The 18,186-nt window shown below is 42.0% G+C and overlaps 1 protein-coding gene and 1 non-coding gene across 3 annotated transcripts in view; both read right to left on the reverse strand.

Annotated features, from left to right (window-relative positions):
* The window catches only part of TTC7B (tetratricopeptide repeat domain 7B), a 247,564-nt gene that overhangs the window by 169,894 nt on the left and 59,484 nt on the right, over window positions 1-18,186 (reverse strand). For both annotated transcript variants that reach the window (XM_044230241.1, XM_044230240.1), the window contains exon 4: window positions 14,251-14,381. In XM_044230241.1, coding sequence (XP_044086176.1) covers window positions 14,251-14,381 — 131 coding nt within the window. The remainder of the gene's footprint in view (window positions 1-14,250; window positions 14,382-18,186) is intronic.
* On the reverse strand, window positions 17,517-17,646 carry LOC122894747. The gene has a single exon (XR_006381819.1). It is a non-coding gene; the product is annotated as a small nucleolar RNA SNORA11 (small nucleolar RNA).

An 18,186-nucleotide genomic window follows, 5' to 3' on the forward strand; every position in this document is an offset into this window, starting at 1 on the left:
GAATCTTTTTTTTTAAGTGATCACATTTATTGGCATAAAGTTGGTCACAATTTTCCCTTACCACCTTTTTTTTTTTTTAAGATTTTATTTTTGGGGCGCCTGGGTGGCTCAGTGGGTTAAGGCCTCTGCCTTCGGCTCGGGTCATGATCCCAGAGTCCTGGGATCGAGCCCCACATCGGGCTATCTGCTCCGTAGGTAGCCTGCTTCCTCTTCTCTCTCTCTCTGCCTACTTGTGATCTCTGTCGGTCAAATAAATAAATAAAATCTTAAAAAAAAAAAAAAAGATTTTATTTTTTAGGGCACCTGAGTGGCTCAGTCAGGTAAGTGTCTGTTGGCTCAGGTCATGATCTCAGGGTCCTGAGATCAAGTCCCATGTCCAGCTTTCTACTTCTACTTCTATGCTCACTCTCACTCTCTCCTTCTCAAATAAATAAAATCTTTAAAAAAAAAAAAAAAAAGATTTTATTTTTTAAGTAATCTCTACACCCAACATGGGGCTCAAATTCACAACCCCAAAATCAAGAGTCACATGCTCCACTGACTGAGCCAACCAGACACCCCTCCCCTCACAGTCTTTTTTATTTTTTAGAAGATTTTTTTATTTACTTGACAGACAGAGATCACAAGTAGCAAAGAGGCAGGCAAAAAGAGGAAAGAGGAGGAAGCAGGCTCCTTGCTGAGCAGAGAGCCTGATGCGGGGCTTGATCCCAAGATACTGAGATCATGACCTCAGCTAAAGGCAGAGGCTTTAACCCATTGAGCCACCCAGGTGCCCTCCCTTGCAGCCTTTTGATGTTTATGAATCTATGGTACCATCTCCTCATCTTGGGTATTGGTAATTTGTGTCTTGTCTTTTCTTTTATTCTTGTTCAATCTTGTTAATAGTTTACAAATTTTATGGATCTTTTCAAAGAATCCATTTTTAGTTTCACTGATTTTCTCTGTTTATCTCTTTTCTGTTTCATTGATTTTTGTTCTGATCTTTATTATTCCCTTCCTTTAGCTTGCTTTGGCTTTAATTTGTTCTTTTTCTAGTTTCTTAAATTGGAAATTTAGACCATGGATTTGAATTTTTTTCCCTAATACACATTTAATGCTATAAATTCTTCTATATATTTTGCTTTAGACATTTAGAAGCTCTATTATTAGCTACATACACTTTTAGAATTACAGTGCCTGTTGAATTGACTCCTTTCTAGTGTACTTCTCCCTTTATCACTTGAATATATTCCTTGTTCTAAATTCTACTCTCTGATGTAATAATCACCCTAGATTTGTTTTGATTATTGTTTACATGGTATATAATTTTACTTTTTGTCAACTTAAATATTAATTTTAAATGGTTTTCTTATAGATAGCATATATTAGGGCTTGCATTTTCATCTAATCTGAAAATCTCTTCCTTTTAATTGTTCAGACCATTTACATTTAATGTAACCATTGACATGATTGGAACCATCTTGCTTGTTGTTTTTTTATTGTCCCATCTGTGGTTTCTTTTTTTCTTTCTCATTCTGCTTAAAATATATATACATATATGTATATATATTTTATTTGACAGAGATCACAAGTAGGCAGAGAGGCAGGCAGAGAGAGAGGGGGAAGCAGGCTCCCTGCTGAGCAGAGAGCCCAATGTGGGGTTCATTCCCAGGACCTTGGGATCATGACCTGAGCTGAAGGCAGAGGCTTTAACCCATGAGACACCCAGGTGCCCCTCTCTCTTTCTTCTTTTTTGATGATTCCATTTCATTTCCACTAATGACTGGTTAATTATGTTTGTCTACCTGTCCATTCACCCATGGCCCCATCCTCCATCTCTTGGCTGCCCAAAGGTATATAATATAGCTCTTTAGTTTATCACGGTCTATGTTCAAATAATATCACACCAATTCATATATAGTATAAATGCTTTATAACAATATACTTACATTTCTTCCCCCATCTTCTGTGCTTTGGTTGTCACACATCTTACTCCTATTGTATATTCCACAATATGTTTACTATTATTGGTTTAGGTGGTCAATTATATTTTTTAAAAACTAAAAATAAGAAAAAGTCTTTTATATGTATGCTCGTTGTCACCATTGATGATGATCTTTATTTCACTGTATGTATCTTTATTTTCTTCTGCTTGAAATTTCCTTAATATTTCTTGTTATGCAGGTCTGTTGCTAATGCATTCTTTCAACTTTTGTTTGTCCTATAAAAAAACAAAGTCTTTTGTCTTCTTTCATTGAAGGTGTTTTGAAATTTTTCATCCAGCACTTTAAAACCATCTCTCTTATATCTTCTAACTTGCATTGTTTCTAATGACAAATCTGCTCTAACTACTACCTTTTATTCTTCTGTATTTAAAATTTCATTTTCTCTGGCTTCCTTCAAGATTCTGTCTTTGGTTTTCAATAGTTTAACCACAATACATCTAAGTGTAGGTTTCTGTTTATCCTGCTTGGGGTCCTCTGAGATTCTTGGATATGTGGTTTGTTGTGTTTCATAATTTTGAAAAACCCTCAGCCATTTTCTCTTCAAATAGTTCTTCTGTTTCAGCTTCTCTCTCCTCTCCTTCATGGACACCAAATACATATTTTTTCTGTATTTCTTGGATGCTCTGTTTTGGTTTTCCCCACTCTTTTTTTCTTTTCTTTTTGTGTTTCTATTTGAATCATCTCTACTAACCTACGATCAACTGAAAGATTTTTTCCTTAGCTGTGTCCAGCATTCTAATAAGCCATCAAAAATTTATTTATCTTGGGGGAAAAAAAAAAAGAAAAAAAGGAAAAAAAAATTTATTTATCTTGGGGCTCCTGGAGAGCATATGACTCTTGATTTTGGGGCTGTAAGTCTGAGTCCCATGTTGGTGAGGTAGAGATTACTTAAAAATAAAACCTTTTATTTAAAAGATTTATTTATTTATTTGAGAGAGAGAGAGAGCACACACACATGAGAGTGGGGAAGGGGCAGAAGAGAATCTTCAAACAGACCTCCTGCTGAGCTTGGAGCCCAACATGGGGATCAGTCCCAGAACCCACGAGATCCTGACCTGAGCCAAAACCAGGAGTGAGATACTTAACTGACTGTGCCACCCAGGTGCCCCAAATACTAAATCTTAACAAAAAAAGTTTCTTCATCTCTTATATCATGTTTTATCATTTCTAGCATTTCGGTTTTACATTTTTATAGTTTCCATCTCTCTCCTGAAATTTGCATCTCTTTATGTATGTTGTATACTTTTTCCACAATATCCTCTAATGTACTATTTTTTAAAAAATATTTTATTTATTTGACAGACAGAGATCATAAGTAGGCAGAGAGGTAGGCAGAGAGAGAGAGGAGAAAGCAGGCTCCCTGCTAAGCAGAGAGCCCGATATGGGGCTCAATCCCAGGACTCTGGGATCATGACCTGAGCTGAAGGCAGAGGCTTTAACCCACTGAGCCACCCAGGCGCCCCATCTCTAACATACTATTCATTGATATTTTTAAGCTCCTATCTGATAACTCCAACACCTGGGTCACTTCTGGGTTTCATTTTGTTTATTGCTCCTCACAATAGTTTGTGTGTGCACTTGTGTATATCCCAAACTTTTAAATACAATGTTTAAGATTGTGTGTAGAGAATAAGGATGAGGTAAATAATATTTCTACCTGAAAATGGGCACCTCTTTTCATCTATAAGGCAACAAATGTGGGGGACTGAGTCAATCCAGTCAGTAGTTAAAGTTGGGCTGGGCTTTGCTGTTTCTATAATTACCTCCATACGCGGCAGACTTCAAAGTCCTCAAGCAGTGGGCTACTGACTTGTGCTTACTGTGGGACCGGGATTCTGGAGGGGTTTTCTAAGTGTTTCTGCTCCATCCTATATTCAGCAGTCCCTGTATGCTTGGGCTAGAGGTGATTTCTCTCCAAATTCATGCCCCTTTCCCAGCAGTATTCTACAGTTACTTGGTGCTTTGTTACATTGCTGGTGGTGGGAGGGAGAAATTCTTGGGTTTTCCTGGTCTGGCCTCAGTTTTAGGAAGGGCCTACATACCTAGACCTCAGGGATGGGGCTCATCCTCAAGGAGCCCTTTCTGGACCTCTCCCTCCTAGCTCCTAGAATGTCTTCTGGGGGCAAGAACCACTTAAATTCCACTTCCAGGAAAACTCTAAGCATGAGTAAAGCTCCTAGAAGCCCAGTGTCACCCCAAAACATAATTTTCTAGTTATCCCATCTTAATAAATAACATCATCCACCCAGATGCCCAAATGAGACCCTGGGAGGCAGGTAGGGAGGTAAAGTTTGAAACCCTGACACTCTCTAATCTATTACCATGTTCCTCCTAATTATTTCTCAAAATGTCCGTATCTATCCATTTCTACAACAATTACCTTCACGGAAGCTACAATCACTTCTTGTGAGATTTCCACAATAGTCTCCTAAATGGACTCTCCATGTCATTTCGTGCTCCTTTTCTTCCTTCCCACTCTCCACAAGAGGTCTGAATAACTTTCTATAACATAAACTGGGTCATGCTGCCCTTGTGATCTTTCTCATACTTCAGGTGTCACTTTGATTGTCACCCTGTTGGAAGGGCCTTCTCTTAAGTGTAAGGGCCACCTAACATCACATAGGCCTACCTCTATTATTCCCTCTCCCAGCAGCCCATCCTATTCCTTCACTGCATTTATCAGTGTATTTTTTTTTTTTTAACTTGATTACTGACTGTCTCCTTCTGTGGTGCTGAAACATCCACAAAGTCAGGGCCACATCTATTTCACTTACTAATAACGTTCAAGGTCTACTGCAATGTTTGGTGCAGGGTAAGCATTCAATATACATAATAAATGAATGAAATACATAATGAATGAATGAATTTCCAAGACCGACCAGAAATGCAGGAAAAAAAGCAGTAAGAAAGTAACCTACTCTGCACTAGGCACTATGTAGGCACATAAGCTCTCTCATTTATTCCCCCACAAAAAGCCACCGAGACCCATACTACTCCCCTCGCTGCACTAAAGGAGGAAGCAAAGTTTTGCTCCACTGGGTGAGTCCCCAAACTGCATGGTAGTAAGTGTTAGAGTCAGTGCTGAAACTCACGTCCACCTGACTCTGCAGTCCAGCTCCTTCCCCTTTGTCCCATCAGTCTGCCTTTGCTGGCAGAACAAAGCCCAAAAGACAAGAGGTCAGAGCTGCCAGGATGAGGCTTTAGGTTATAAATGGGAAGAACGGGGAAGATACAAGTGGGGAGGCAGAGAGAATAGCTTATCTCAGGGTTTAGCCTTAAGCCTAAACATCTTGGATTTCATCCCTTCTTCACAAAGAGCCTCTAACACATGGGCCTGGGCAGGAGCACTGTCTGGCAGTGTCGAAGCCACCACTTGTTCTGAGGATAAACACTTCCCTGCAACAGGACTTTCAACAAGCATCCTTAACGCGCGTGGCCCGCTTTGGCCAAAGCATATATGCGGTGACTAAGGAAGCACGACAGCAAGAGGGGCAAAGACTTTAGGTCCAAAGACCCAGGTTCAAAGTCGGGTTCTGATACCCCTCACCACTTGTGGACTTAGGACAACTCCTTCAATCTCAGACCTTCACTGTCCTCATCTGTGTAATGGGGATAATTATATCTGATAAGATTGTTACAAATTGTAAGTGGGAAACTTAATGAAGATATAAACATTATAATCCTTAATGGAGGGGCGCCTGAGTGGCTCAGTTGGTTAAGTGTTGGCTCGGGTCATGATCCCAGAGTGCTGGGATCGAGTCCTGCATCAGGCTTCTTGCCCATTGGAAAGCCTGCTTCTTCCTCTGCCTGTTTGTGCTCACTCTCTCTCTCTGGCAAATAAATAAATAAAATCTTCAAAAATAATAATAATCCTCAATGGGGATATATTAAAGAGTCACCTTCAAGTAGGAACAAAAAAACTTTTATTTTTTAACATGGTTTTAGAAAATCTGGAGATTGGAAAAAAGAATCTGGAGATAGGGGGGCACCTGGGTGGCTCAGTGGGTTACAGCCTCTGCCTTCGGCTCAGGTCATGATCCCAGGGTCCTGGGATCAAGCCCCGCATCGGGCTCTCTGCTCAGCGGGAAGCCTGCTACCTCCTCTCTCTCTGCCTGCTTCTCTGACTAATTGTGATCTCTGTCTGTCAAATAAATAAATAAATTCTTTAAAAAGAAAAGAATCTGAAGATAGGGAGATAAAATGGAAAATATGAAATAGGCAGGAATAATAACAAAAAAACATTCCTCTGCCACATAGTCATACTCTTAGAAAAATGAAAAGAATCAACTCTATTTTTGTAGAATTCAGCATTGTGGCTAATATTCCTATGTCTTTACCCTTGTCAGCCTTCAAAATTCGGCTCAGGTGTCCTCTCCTTCAGGAACCATCCCTGAACTACCAGGCTGGACCACCAAGACACTTCTCTGGGCTTGCAGAGTCCTCTGAGTGTTCATCACCAAAGCATGGCCCACACTGGTTACAGGCCTGGGTCTTTGTTAGATCATATGTTTCCTGAGGACAGGCTCTGTGGCTTCTTCATGCCAGTGCCCCTGATATCAAGCGCAGTACAGAACATAGACAGCACTCAAAAGGGGTGCCTGGGTGGCTCAGGCGGTTAAGTGTCTGTCTTCAGCTCAGGTCATGATCCCAGGGTTGGGATCCAGTCCTGCACTGGGCTCCTTGCTCAGCAGGGAATCTGCCTCTCCCTCTCTCTCACCCTCACCCCTGCCCATGCTCTTGCTCTCTCTCTGAAAAAAAAAAAAAGGGAATCAACAAATGTTTGTGTAAGTGAATTAAAAAATCAGAAGCATTGCTATATGTGAAAATGTAATTTAAAAAATAATGATCCTATTCATAAAGCAATACAAATAGAAAAACCTGGGAATAAAATAAACCCATTAAAATCTGTGAAACAAAAGGTCTTGCAAAATGGAAAGAGATATCATGGTCATAGATGAGTGAAGACTAAATATAATTCTCCAAATTATGTATAAGGTTCATAAAATCCAAACAATCCCAACAGGATTTTTTTAGAACTCAAGAAAATTATTCTAAAATTCACCTTGAAGTATCATCAGAAATGAACCAAGGATATTCTGAAAAATACAAGTGATATGTAGTTACAATCCTTTCAGATGTTGAAACCAGTCATAAAGAAGTACTTATTGAATGGCGCCATACTGGTACAATATAAGATCAGCAAAACAAAACAGGAAAGCCAGGAATTACTACTGTATCTAAAATTTTATTAAATTACTTAAAATATATGATAGCAAATGTAAAAAAACAGAGATAAGATCATCTTAAAGTGGTAGTGAAATTTGAGAAAAACATTCATTTAGAGTCGTATCTAGTGTCGCACAACAAAATAAATCCCAAGAAGATTTGGAAGCTAAAAGTTGTTTTGAAAATATGGAAAAGGATTGAAAACTTTTTAAATCTTGGAGGGAGTCTATCCCAATATTTCAGCTTTAAAATAATGAAATAAATGTAAAAAAAAATCAGGTTAAACTATATACAGATTTAAAATATAAGAGCAACTTAAAAATGTAAATAGTGACTGAGAAAATACTCAGAGCAAATATGATTAAAGAGTTAACATATTTATGATGTAGACTTTATTCAAATTGTCAATGACTACATCCAAAAACTGGACAGAACGTATACACAGACAAGAACGGAATATAACATAAAGTTACCATATGACCCAGCAATTCCACTCCTAGGTATATACCCAAGAAAAATGAAAGCACTGTCCACGCAGAATCTTGTATATGAATGTTTGTTGAAACCTTATTATGAGAGCCCAAAGGTAGAAGCAACCCAAATGATAAATGATAAATGATGAATGGTTAATTACACCCAATGTAGCAAATCCATAAAATCACATATTATTTGTCAGTAGAAAGAAATGCGGCATTGGGACATGCCGAAGGAGCCAGTCATAGAAGACCCCATGATGTATGGCTTTATTTGTATGAAATGTTGAGAATACACAAATCTATTCAGACTAGGGGAGATCAGAGGTAAATGAAGAGTGAGTGCTAGTGGGACAGGGTTTCTTTTTGGGGCAACAAAACCGTTCTGGAATTAAATATTGGTGATGGTTGTATGACTCTAAATATATTAAAAAGTATTGAATTGTGTACTTTAAATGGGTGATTTGTATGGTATGTGAATTCTCTCTCAATAATGCTGTAAATCAAAAAGAAATGAAATATAAATCATAAGCAAACAGATGGGAAAAAAATTCACCCTGACTGATAGTCAAAGAAATGCAAACCAGAATTGCAAGCAAGGCACCACTGTCACCTAGCAAACCAGCAAAATAACATTTACATAATAGCAACCCCGTCAAGAGTGCAACGGACCACTCTCCCCCTGCACCGCGCCAAAGGGAAATGTTGGCATGACTCGTAACAAGCAAACGGGACACAATATGTAGTTAAAGTGAATGTCAAAAATACCTCCACTTGTGGGAATCTGCCCTTGGGGAACAATGACAGCAAGGGGAGAGTTACCCGAAGGAAGGCAACATCAGCATTATTTACAACAGGTCGGACCCAACAAGAAGGTAATTATATCACAGAGGCCATGCACTTGATGAAATAGTGTATCTCCATGAAAACATTTTCAAGTGTTGACATAATGTTGAGTGAAAAAAGACAACACTCTTTAACGCTATAAGATTATAAGGACAAAGACTAACCAAGGATGTATGAAAATTAAAAGAAGCTACTGTTCTTTTCTGGTTTCCAGACTTTTCTAACTCAGTTTCAAGTGCATGTGGCCCCCCATCCCAGTCAGTCAGATGGCAGGCCTGGAGTCAGAGTGCATTTACTGGCTGGTCGCTGGCTCGACATTTCTTCAAGGAAGAGCCTGGTCCCTGCCACTTTGGCTCAAGAGGAGAGGGAGGGAACGGAAAGGGCACGGAAGGCAGAAGCTTTGCCTTTATTTTGTCTCACACGTGAAAGCCCCACACATGGCTATGTGGATGCCTCTGCCATCAGCAGCACCGAGCGCTTCTCCTGGGATGTCTCATTTGAATTCAAGATGCACCTGAATCCCACCCCCCAAGTCTGGTACCTCAGCTCTGTGGCTGCAAGTCCCCCCAACAGCGAAGAGGAAAGGAGGCCAGGGCCTGGCCATGCTCACCAGGGAGCAACTCCCCGAAGAACAGAGGAATTCCGATGGGGCCCAGCAATATTTGGGGACTGCCTGTTTCTCCTCAAAACATTAGCCCTAAAACTGCCCGTCAAAGTCGATTGGTAGCCCATCATTTAGCGTTCACTTCTCTAAAATAGGGTGTGAAGAAGTGAACTGTCGGCTGAAGGCGAAGTTCTAGCCTGGTCTGCTCAGGACAGCCATAAGCAGCTGGTTGGCTGCTGCCTGCAAAGGACAGAGACGGGATGATTTCATTTGCCAAAAGCAGGGCTCAGAGTGTATGATATTCAAGAGTGAAGTCATCGTTATTCCTATCACGGCACCATGAGAAGCTCCTTGTGGGGCAGGTAACTTTATTTACTGTTGGCAGGACGCCACCGTCTGAAGAGAAACAAATCAAGGACAGCCTCTGTCATTTCTAATCTAACTCAATTTGTCTGATTAAGTTGTTGTATATGCACAATTTTGGAAGTACCTTTTATTCCCCTTCAGAGAACAAACTATCAGAGAAAATTAGATGGCTCTATAACCCTAATAGAACAAGAACAACACTAAATAAATAGTTAATTGCCCTGCTTTTGTGTATTCAAATTTTCAAATATTTGAAATATTTGAAATATTCAAATTCGTGTATTCAAATATTATTTGGCCCTGCCTCCACCTTCAGACGGGGGTGGGGGGGGGCAAGAACACATGGAAATTTCCTATGGCAGCTGGCTCATGAGTTCTCTAGCCCCAGACAAATCAGGCAATATCAGCCCCCCATGAGAACAGAAAGCTGTGGCACACAGAAATACACAACTGGACCAAGGTCGGACAGTTGGGGGGTAAACAGAAGCCCAGAGCCCAGATATGACATGGAGACTCTGGTGGGGGTAAGATGCTGTCCCATCAGTTTCTGCACAAGAGGGGGAAAACCAAGTTCTCCCAAGAAAAACTACTCTGTAAATATTCTGTTAAAAATTATTTAACATTGGGGGGCACCTCGGTGGCTCAGTGGGTTAAGCCTCTGCCTTCAGCTCAAGTCATGATCTCAGGGTCCTGGGATGGAGCCCCACATCGGGCTCTCTGCTCAGCCAGAGCCTGCTTCCCCCTCTCTTTCCGCCTGCCTCTCTGCCTACTTGTGATCTCTCTCTGTCAAATAAAGAAATAAAATTTAAAAAAAAAATTAACATTGGGGCGCATGGGTGGCTCAGTGGGTTAAAGCCTCTGCCTTCGGCTCAGGTCATGATCCCAGGGTCCTGGAATCGAGCCCCACATCAGGCTCTCTGGTCAGTGGGGAGCCTGCTTCCCCATCTCTCTCTCTGCCTGCCTCTCTGCCTACTCGTGATCTTTCTGTCAAACAAATAAATGAAATCTTAAAAAAAAAAAAACCAGCATGTTTCCAATGTTCTACCTATCTGAAATCTTCTAAGATGAAGAAAGAATCCACTGGCAGATGACACAGGTACAGAACATGACAACAAAGCTAACATTTAACTGTTACTAACCACGTACCAGGAAGTACGTTAATTAAGCCACTCTATCCTCACCATAACCTGACAGCAGTCACTATTGCTACTTTACAGATGAGGATCGTGTGGTGCACAGAGAGGCTGAGTAACTGGCCCGAAGTCCCACAGCTAAAAGGTAGCAAATCCAGGATCTTGACACTGGCCATCACTCTATCACAGTGCTCTGCTCCCTCTCACAGCTTAAGTTAGCTGCCTCAGGGGTCAGCCAAGGTCTCCCCCTTTCTGAAGAGTTATTGTCCTTCAGGTAGCAAACAAATCTATCATCAAACATCTCCACTATTCAGAGAATGGGGCTGCCTCAGAAACATGGTTTTGTGGCTTCAGATCATGAGAAAATACTGACCATGACATTCTAATCTGTCCTCAAAAATTCTTCCCCGATTTTTTTCTTGCTAGTGAATGAAGTTAAGAACCAATACTAATAAATAAAATGCCAAAGGTCCTCACCAACAGAAGTTTCTTCACTATGGAATGGCTGGGAAATGGAGGTAAACCAATGAGCAATGGCCTGTCCCCAGCAGAACCCATATAGGAACAGAGTGTGCGGGATTTTCTAGATACAAGGCTTGCCTACCCAGAAAAACAAAGCCCTATTTACCTAGGCTTGTCCCAGTCCATTACTTCTTTCAGATTCTATTTCCCTAACATTTCTGTATTTATTTATTTATTTATTTATTTGATCTATTTCTTTGACAGAGGGAGAGCCGGGGTGCACAGGCAGGGGGAGCAATAGAGAGAGAGGGAGAAGCAGGCCCCCCACTGAGCAAGGAGCCTGATGCAGGGCTTGATCCCAGAACCCTGGGATCATGACCTGAGCTGAAGGCAGTTGTTTAACCAACTGAGCCACCCAGGTGCCCCAAATTTCTGTGTTTGTTTTTTTTTTTAAGATTTTATTTATTTATTTGACAGGCAGAGATCACAAGTAGGCAGAGAGGTAGGCAGATAGAGAGAGAGGTGGAAGCAGGCTCCCCGCTGAGCAGAGACCCCGATGCGGGGCTCAATCCCAGCACCCTGGGATCATGACCCGAGCTGAAAGCAGAGACTTTAACCCACTGAGCCACCCAGGTGCCCCCACATTTCTGTTTTTAATTTAGCATAATTCTTAAAAGTTATTTTAAGTTCAAATTTTTAAAAAAAGGCCAAGGTGTTATCTACTACATAGCACCACCCCATCTTGCCTCATAAAGACCTTGAATGCTCACCAAGCCCAGCAGTCACTTAAGGAAAGTGGTTTTTCTCTTAGACCTCCCATGAATCAATAAATGGCTTCTTGAGCACTTACTACAGTCAAAACAGATACTTGGTTCAATTAGTCTCTCCCACTACTAATATCCCAGTTTGCTGGACCTGGCGAGGACTGAAGTGGTTTCCCATAAAGGAAAACTCACGCTGGAAAATCGGAGCCAGAAATGTGAAAATCATCTTTACCCCCAGGACTGTACCCAAGCCTGAGGCAGCTTCCTCACTCTACCAAGAGTTCGCTTGGCCAAATGGAGTGCTTTCTGCAGGTAAGAGTGTGGGAAACGACACAGTATGCACTTGTGTATAGCAGCCTGGGATAATGACATGAGAGGGCCCTGAACTTGGTGTCAGAAGAGTTCTAATCCTAGCTTTGGTCCTAACTTCTCTGTGTCCTCCCTGTCTGGACCTCTATTTCATCTTCAAATCTGACATCCTCTGACACTGTCTCCCCAAAACTGCACATAAAAATCTCTTAAATCCTATGATCGGGGCACCTGGGTGGCACAGTTGGTTAAGTGTCGGACTCTTGATTTCCACTCAGGTCATGATGTCAGAGTTGTGAGATCGAGCCGCGCATCAGGCTCTGTGCTCAGCATGGAGTCTGCTTGAGATTCTCTCTCCCCCTCTCCCTCTGCCCCTCCTGCTCATGCGCTCTCCCTCTCTCTCTGTCTCTCTCCAAAATCAATCAATCAATCAATCATTTTTTAAAAAATGCTGTGATTATACAAGTCTCCTCCTTGATGGTCTGGCCAGAGAACCCAACAGTGAGAAGGTGGTTACACACGAACACAACAGGAAGTACATCCAGATCTGCCAGTCCCCGTGTCATTAAATATAGGTGTAACAGACACGCCTCCTCTCTGCCAGCCAAGAGAAGGCAGCCCCGAGAGGACAGAGCTGTAACAAATGTTGGAGAGTAAGGTACAAAGCAAGGGCCCCTATGGGGCAAAAGTGCTGTGGGGTCAACAAGAACAGCTTCTCCCTTTCTAAGCACTGGCTATCAAGGAGGTATGTGATGAAAACAGTGTAGATTTTCAAAGCAGGCTGCACAATCATTTCTCTAAAGATCATACCACAAATTCTGAATAACCAAAAAATTCCTTTCTCATAGCAGCTTTCTGATAGAACATTTTGGCAAGACAGTCAAGGATCTTCCTGAGTTCCCAGACATCACAACCCCTGATTTAGAAGCCATGCTGGTGTTGCCCAGGTTCCAAGCTGGGCCCATCACTCTCCCCTCCCCCTCTCTGTGGCGCTCACCTGCACTGCCTGCCCCTTACAAAGCAATTCTGATCCTTGTCACACACATCAACACACTAGGAGAAGACTGTCAGCCTGTACAGTGACAACGGAACAAAGCTAACCAGACTTTGGTAGCTTCTAAACCTCAGGGAAACAGAGAACCCAAAAAATTGATGGGAAATAAGACTTGGATCATATTCAAAGTCTCACAGGATTTCTCATCTTTTCAAATAATCTCACAGGACATGTCTCTGGGCAGAAAGGGGGGAATCTCAGTGGCAAGCTTTGGGGAGAATGTCAGGAAACTCTGCTGGGAGCAGAAATGACTAGAACCGGTTGTTATCAGTAAAATAAATAAATAAGTAAGTGACATTCACTAAGAATCCCGGGTTTCTGCATCTGGGCTAAGTCCCTTCATTTACATGATCTTTTATAATCCCCACCAGAACTCCATGGGGTAGAAACTATTCTGCTCTTTTCACAGATGGTAAAATTGAGGCTAAGATGAAGGAACAGTAAAGAGCAAAGATAAAAGGCAGCGATCCTTCTGAAGAGACAGTTCAGAGCAGACAAGCCTCTAACCTCCTGTGCCCGAGGGTGTAGGCTCAGGGCCTCCTGCTCCGTGTCTGCTTGGCTGGCCCCCTGTCAGCTGCTGGTTTCATTCCCCACCAGAGGCAACCACTGACTGCTAGGAGGAAGCCACCCCAGATGGTCTCAGAGGATACATACTCGCTCCAGGCAGGTCAGCTGGGAGTCCCAGTAACTACTGAGGTAAAGCCTCCCAAACCCCGGAGGTACATTCTGTTGGCATCTCGTCCCCGTGAGTACAAATGAAGGCAGCCCACTGTGTACCAGGAGAGCACGAGTGACTGGCCAGCCTCGGGGCACACCGTCATTTCTGCTCTGAGGATGTTAAACACTTCCCAAACACTCTTCACAAGGTCCCATTGTGGCCACCATCTCTTTTGCACTGAACCAGAAGTCAAGCTTTGCACCCAGAGGCAGATGTGTTGAAGGTTTTCCAGAGATCGATCACAGCTCTCTACAGTCTGATTTGAAATTTTTAAAAAATTAACTGGAAGAAACACTTGGTCCTCACTTACCCTTTCTATCTCTTGGAGGTACAGGAGAGCGATGTCCCCTGCTTTCTCGTAACAGGTGATGACATCCTGTTCCCGGTCCACGTGGAGGTTACTGGTAGAAGAGGAAACAGGCAACTTCTCTAAACAAAGTCCTAAAAAAATCAAACATACAAAACCTGGCTGAGTTTTCATGGAGCTTAATTTTTCAATATTGCCCTAGAGGGCCAGAAAACAGTCCCAGGATATGACAAACTGTCAGAAGAAACAGGTTCTCTGTCCTTTACCCTCCCTCATTAAGGACACATGACCTTGACATCCAGGTTGAGAATCTAATCAGGTACTTCACCATGACCCCATTCAGACCTCACGGAGCTTCTCAGTCAAGTTGTCCCAAGATCCTTAAAGTAAGCAAAGGTAGGCTCACAGCATAATCCTAACTGAAGAATATCTTCTAACCCAAAATGTCCACTTAACTCATTCAACATTAAAAAAAAAAAATTGTTAAATACTCTTGGGGTCTCAGTTACTAGGAACATCTTCCAACTCAGAGCCTTAGAATTTTGGAGTCACAATAACACCACAGACCACAGCTCAGTTGTGGGCTAAGAAAATACCAGAACTGCTTTGGGCACTTCTTTGGAGATGGAGGAGATCCTCTTTGCCGAGAGAAAGCTCAGGGTTGGCATGTATGAAGGCAAAAAGGGCTGAAAGGACACAACAACCGGGAGGAGCGGCTCATGCCTGAACCACCCCCAATCTCTGGGCCTTCCCTGGGCCACCAGCCCGGAGCAAGCCAGGCCCCGGGTGTCTTCGCACAACCCAGGGTGGAGAGAGGGCACACTGCAGGGAGGGCATCTGGTGCCTCCACATAAGAGGGCTTCTGCTGTACCAAGTGCCCCGGGACACATGTATACACACAAGACACACATTCTGCTCCAGGCCAAAGTGTGGGAGAAGGTTTGATATTGACAGAAATGGGGTCTGGAACTGGAAGAAACCAGGGAACCCCCGCCCCTCAGAAAACCCACTCCTTGTACAGAGAAGCTGAGATGGGCCATGGGAAAGTAAATGACTTGCCCCAAACCTGGCAGCCAGGTAAGGACACAACAGGACTCAGAACTCAGTTCTCCGACCTGCCAAACAATGCCCACCCAGTTAGCTGCTGACTTTCAGAGCAGACACCACTTGGGACAGGGCCCCAGATGCACTAAGCACCAGCAAATGACCCACGGGTTCATGCACCATCATTTCCAGAATGGTCTCTTCCAAGCTGCTCTTGTCAAATAGTGATTGTCCCTCCGGGCTGTAAAAGGCCACGGGAGATGGTTCTGCAGAACCAGAAGGAGGAGAAACTGCTTCTGCTCACAAGGAGCCAACAACCACGACCCGCGTGCCTGGGAGCTCAGAGGTTACTGGTCTGTCACAGAAGGTATGGCTCAAAGATTCTGTCATTTTCTTGATAGCTGTTATGGAGGTAAAATTGGCATATAACAAGCAAAACATTTTTTCAGTGTTGCACCATGATGATTCTTTTGTTTGTATTTATTGAGTCTTATTTTTTTTATTAACTATAGTCCATACTTAAACCACTTTAGGGTTCACGGTGTTCTATAGTTCATGAATTTTAACAAATTCATAATGTCGTGTGTCCACCATTACAGCACCAGATAATTTCACTGCCCTAAAATTTAATGCCCTAAAAAGGATAAATTCACTGCCCTAAAAAGGTCCCTTACCCTCTAGTCACCCCTACCCCCATCTTCCTGAACCCCTGGCCATCACTCATCTTTTCACTGTCTTGATGGTCTTGCCTTGTGCAGAATGTCACACAGTTGGAATCATACAGTATGCAGTCTTTTCACACTAGCTTCTTTCACTCCTTTTACTTAACATTTAAAGTTCCTCCACATCTTTCTGTGGCCCAATCACTCCTTTTTGTCCCTACCTAATATTCCATTTATTCATTAATCCATCGAAAGGCAACCTGGTTGATTCCAAGTTATGGCAATTATGAATAAAGCAGTTATAAACCTTCATGTGCAGGGTACTGTGTGAGTATAGACTTCAAATCAAGTAGGTAAATACCAGGAGTGAGACTTCGTAAGAAAGAGTGACATAAATATACTTTATGAATAGCTTTGAAACAATATTATATTTAGCTTTGTAAGAAACTGTCCAAATGTCTTCCAGGGTGGCTGTACCATTCCACATTCTTGCCAGCAATGAATGAGACTAACTGTTGCTCAGCATCTTTGTCAGCATTTGGTGTTATCACTGTTTTTGGATTTTAGTCATTCTTTTTAAGATTTTATTTATTTGAGCTAGAACACGAGTGAGAGAAAGAGCACAGGGGGCCAGAAGGAGAGGGAGAGGCGGACTCCCTGCTAAGCAGGGAGTCTGACATGGGGCTCGATCCCAGGACCCTGGGATCATGACTTCAGCCACACCGCACCCCAGTTTCAGTCACTCTAATAGGTGTGTAGTAGTGTTCCCTTGCTGTTGTAATTTGCAATTCTCTAAAGATATAAGATGCGGAGCACTTTTCTGATGCTTATTTTCTATCCGTATATCTTCTTTGGTAAAGTGGCTGGTTGGGATCTATGGACCTTTTTTCAATTAGGTTGTTTGTTTTCTTATTGCTGAATTTTAAAAGTTCTTTGTATATTTTGGATACAAATCATTTATCAGATATTTTATGTATTTGCAACTATCCCCTTCCAGTCTATGACTTGTCTTTTCATTCTCTGAACAGTGTCATTCACAGAATGAGAGTTTTTGGTTTAAACACAGTCTACACTATCAATGTTCTCTTTCATGGATCCAGTGATCTTGGAATGGTATCTAGAACCCCAGTGCCACACCCAAGGTCACCTAGACTTTCTCCTGTGTTCTAAAGTTTTACAGTTTTGCATCTTACACTTAGGGCTACAATCCATTCTAAGTTAACATTAGTGAAAGGTCTAAGGTTTGTGTCTAGATTTTTGTCTTTTCCATGTGAATGTCCAGTTGTGCCCAGCACCATTTGTTAGAGAAACTATCTTTTCCCCTATTGAATTGCCTTTGCACCTCTGTCAAAAATCAGTTGACTATAGTTGAAAGGGTATCTTCCTGGCCTCTCTGTTCTGTTCCATTCATTTCTTTGTCTATTCTTTCCTCAATATTATGCTGTTCTGATTACTGCACACCATTTTATTTTAAATAGCTCTATTGAGGGATAATTTATATGCCATAAATTTCACTAGTTTAAGTACAATTCAACAACCTAGATTTTATTTTTATTTTGTGACACATGTAGGGTATTTGTTCATAGGAAGGCCACAAATTTTGTGCTCCTTGTCACAATGAACCCAGATTCCTGTTGGGTGTGTTGTAAACAGAGGGGCCATTTCTTCAGGCCCCCTGCTCTGAGCACACCCCTTAGAACTTTTAATAAACACAGAGCTGTGCAACCGTCAACACAGTGCAGTTGGAGAACATGTCCATCATTCCCAAATGATCCTTTCTGCCCCAAGAAGTCAATCCTTATTCCCACCCCTGCTTCAGGCAACCACTAGCTTGCTTTCTATTTCCCTATTTTTACCTTCTCTGGACATTTCATCAAAACGGAATCATGGAATATGTGGACTTTTGTGTCTAGCTTCTTTCACTTAGTATAATGTTTCCAATGTGCCTCCAAATTATAGCAGTCCTCCATTTCTTTATACTCCTGTCTGGATAGACTGCATCAAATCTCCCCATTTGCCACTAATGGACGTTTGGATTGTTGCCACTTTTTAGCTACTACAAATAATGCTGCCATGAACACCCACGCATCATTTTTTGTGGGGACGTATGTTTTTAATTCTCTTAACGGGTATATACTTAGAACTGGAATTACTGGGTCAGATAATACATTTATTTTTAATATTTAAGAAATACCAAACCGTTTTCTGAAGTGGTAATACCATCTTACTATCC

This window comes from Neovison vison, chromosome 13 (genome assembly GCF_020171115.1).
Source record: "Neovison vison isolate M4711 chromosome 13, ASM_NN_V1, whole genome shotgun sequence".
Lineage (NCBI taxonomy): Eukaryota > Metazoa > Chordata > Mammalia > Carnivora > Mustelidae > Neogale > Neogale vison.